General features: G+C 45.4%; 1 protein-coding gene across 1 annotated transcript; it reads left to right on the plus strand.

The window, feature by feature from the left end:
* Nucleotides 1-63: 63 nt before the first annotated feature.
* Nucleotides 64-1,220, plus strand: EMH_0073770 (uncharacterized protein; the record flags this gene model as incomplete). Its single annotated transcript, XM_013499373.1, has 3 exons — nt 64-327; nt 565-829; nt 991-1,220. The coding sequence occupies 3 exons, from the start codon at nt 64-66 to the stop codon at nt 1,218-1,220; spliced, it is 759 nt and encodes a 252-aa protein (XP_013354827.1).
* Nucleotides 1,221-1,802: the final 582 nt, after the last annotated feature.

The following is a 1,802-nucleotide window of genomic DNA, read 5'->3' on the forward strand; positions in this document are numbered from 1 at the left end:
ATAGCTGAGGAGGGTTTTGCGGTGGTTTTGTTTGACTATAGACATTGGGGTGTATCTGAGGGTATGCCTAGACACGCAGCAAACCCCATAGAAGAGATGAAAGACCTGAAAGCGGTGCTGCAGCACCTGCATGCATCCAACGGCTTAGGTGGACGCGTAGACCCGAATCGTATCGCTCTGTATGGCGCCTCTCTAGGTGGGGGGCTTGTGCTGGCTACTGCAAGCAGTCTTGCACAGGAAAACAACAAAATTAAAAACAGCATCAAAGCTGTTGTTGCTGCTATTCCACTCGTCAGTGGCAGAGCTACACGCGCCAAGAGTCTCAAGGTAAACGCGAAATGATAATTAAAAAACCTCTACCCCCTTCTGAACGACATATAGTTATGCTTTCTAACATTTTTATATAGATTAAAAGATACATACAGCTCCTGTGGTGCATGCAGTGGGGGAGTTGAGTGAAGCGAACAGAAAAAGTTGCAGTTTCTGCTGCAGCAGAATCCCTGGTTTCAGGCTGCATGTTGACTGCTGCTGCTGCTTTCGTTGTGTTTGGTGGTTTGTATGCAGGAACGCGGGCTGTGGGAGAAAGTTCAGATTATGTGGGCAGTATTTAACGACCTGGCGTGGAGTGCTTTCTCCTCCGATACTGCAGTGTACGTGCAGCTCACGCGCCCCAGCAGTGCTGAGGGCGTCAGCGCCATGAAAATTTCAGACGAAGAATACAAAATTTGGGCTTCTCGCACGCCACTAGAAGGAAAAAAGGTTGATGGAGCTTGGGAAAACAAACTGGCTGCGAGAACGATATTCTGGTTGGGGCAGTTTCAACCCGACGGTAGGTGGTGCACGCGTGCATTCCATTTCAGGTGTATAGGCAGCTGCCGGTTACAGAGCGAAAAAGGGGATTTGGAGGATATTTATTGGTTATTTTTTCGATTCTTTTGGATGAAATACTTTCTTTTTGTTTTTTCCTTTGATTTGTTGTGGTGATCGCAGAAATGGTCGTCAATTACCTCGAGGTTCCCACCCTCATCCTGGCAGGTTCAGAAGATACCCTCTGCCCGATTGAGCCGATTCGAAAGATGGTTGAAATGCATGCAGCGAAACATGAAAAAAACAAAATAACATTGAAAGAATTCCCTTGGCGCCATTTCGATTTCATTTCAAAAGAAAACTTTCCACTCCTTGTGGAGAACACCGCTGCCTTCATCAGGCAGTTCTTCTGAAGCTGAAGACAAAAAAAATGTTTTCCTCTTCGTTTTCACCTGTGTACTATTCCAGTGCCACTGAAAAACACAGGGAATCGCGCAAACGCAGTGTTAATGAGCGACATTCCACCATACAAACCCGCCGTCAGCAGCACCTCAGCACCCCCGAATTGAATGCAAACACCAGCCAGCAGTCTTTGCCTTTCTCAGCGTTTTTCGTTTAAAAGGCAATTGATCGCATTCTATCACCTCGGTGTCCATCATTACATCTGCAACTACACAAGCAAGAGGGAAAGCCCCTTGGGAGTTCCTAAAGGGGATTCATCACTTATATGAACTCATCCTCTCATCTGTTCAGATGCAGAAGTAAAGCCTCTCCTTTGGCTGAGTTTTGTTTGGCTTGGCACCTCACAGCCCAGCGGAGAGGAACGGGTTACCTTGCCCCCCGCGATGAACTCTCCATTCGCGTTTTTAATTTCTGCTGTTCTTCTTCAACTCAACTCGACGCCTGTGCTTCGTCAGTAGTGATCCACAGTATATATATATATATATATATATATATATATATATATATATATATATATATATATATATATATAT

The sequence above is a fragment of the Eimeria mitis genome, genomic scaffold, assembly GCF_000499745.2.
Source record: "Eimeria mitis Houghton genomic scaffold, Emh_scaff4249, whole genome shotgun sequence".
NCBI lineage: Eukaryota > Apicomplexa > Conoidasida > Eucoccidiorida > Eimeriidae > Eimeria > Eimeria mitis.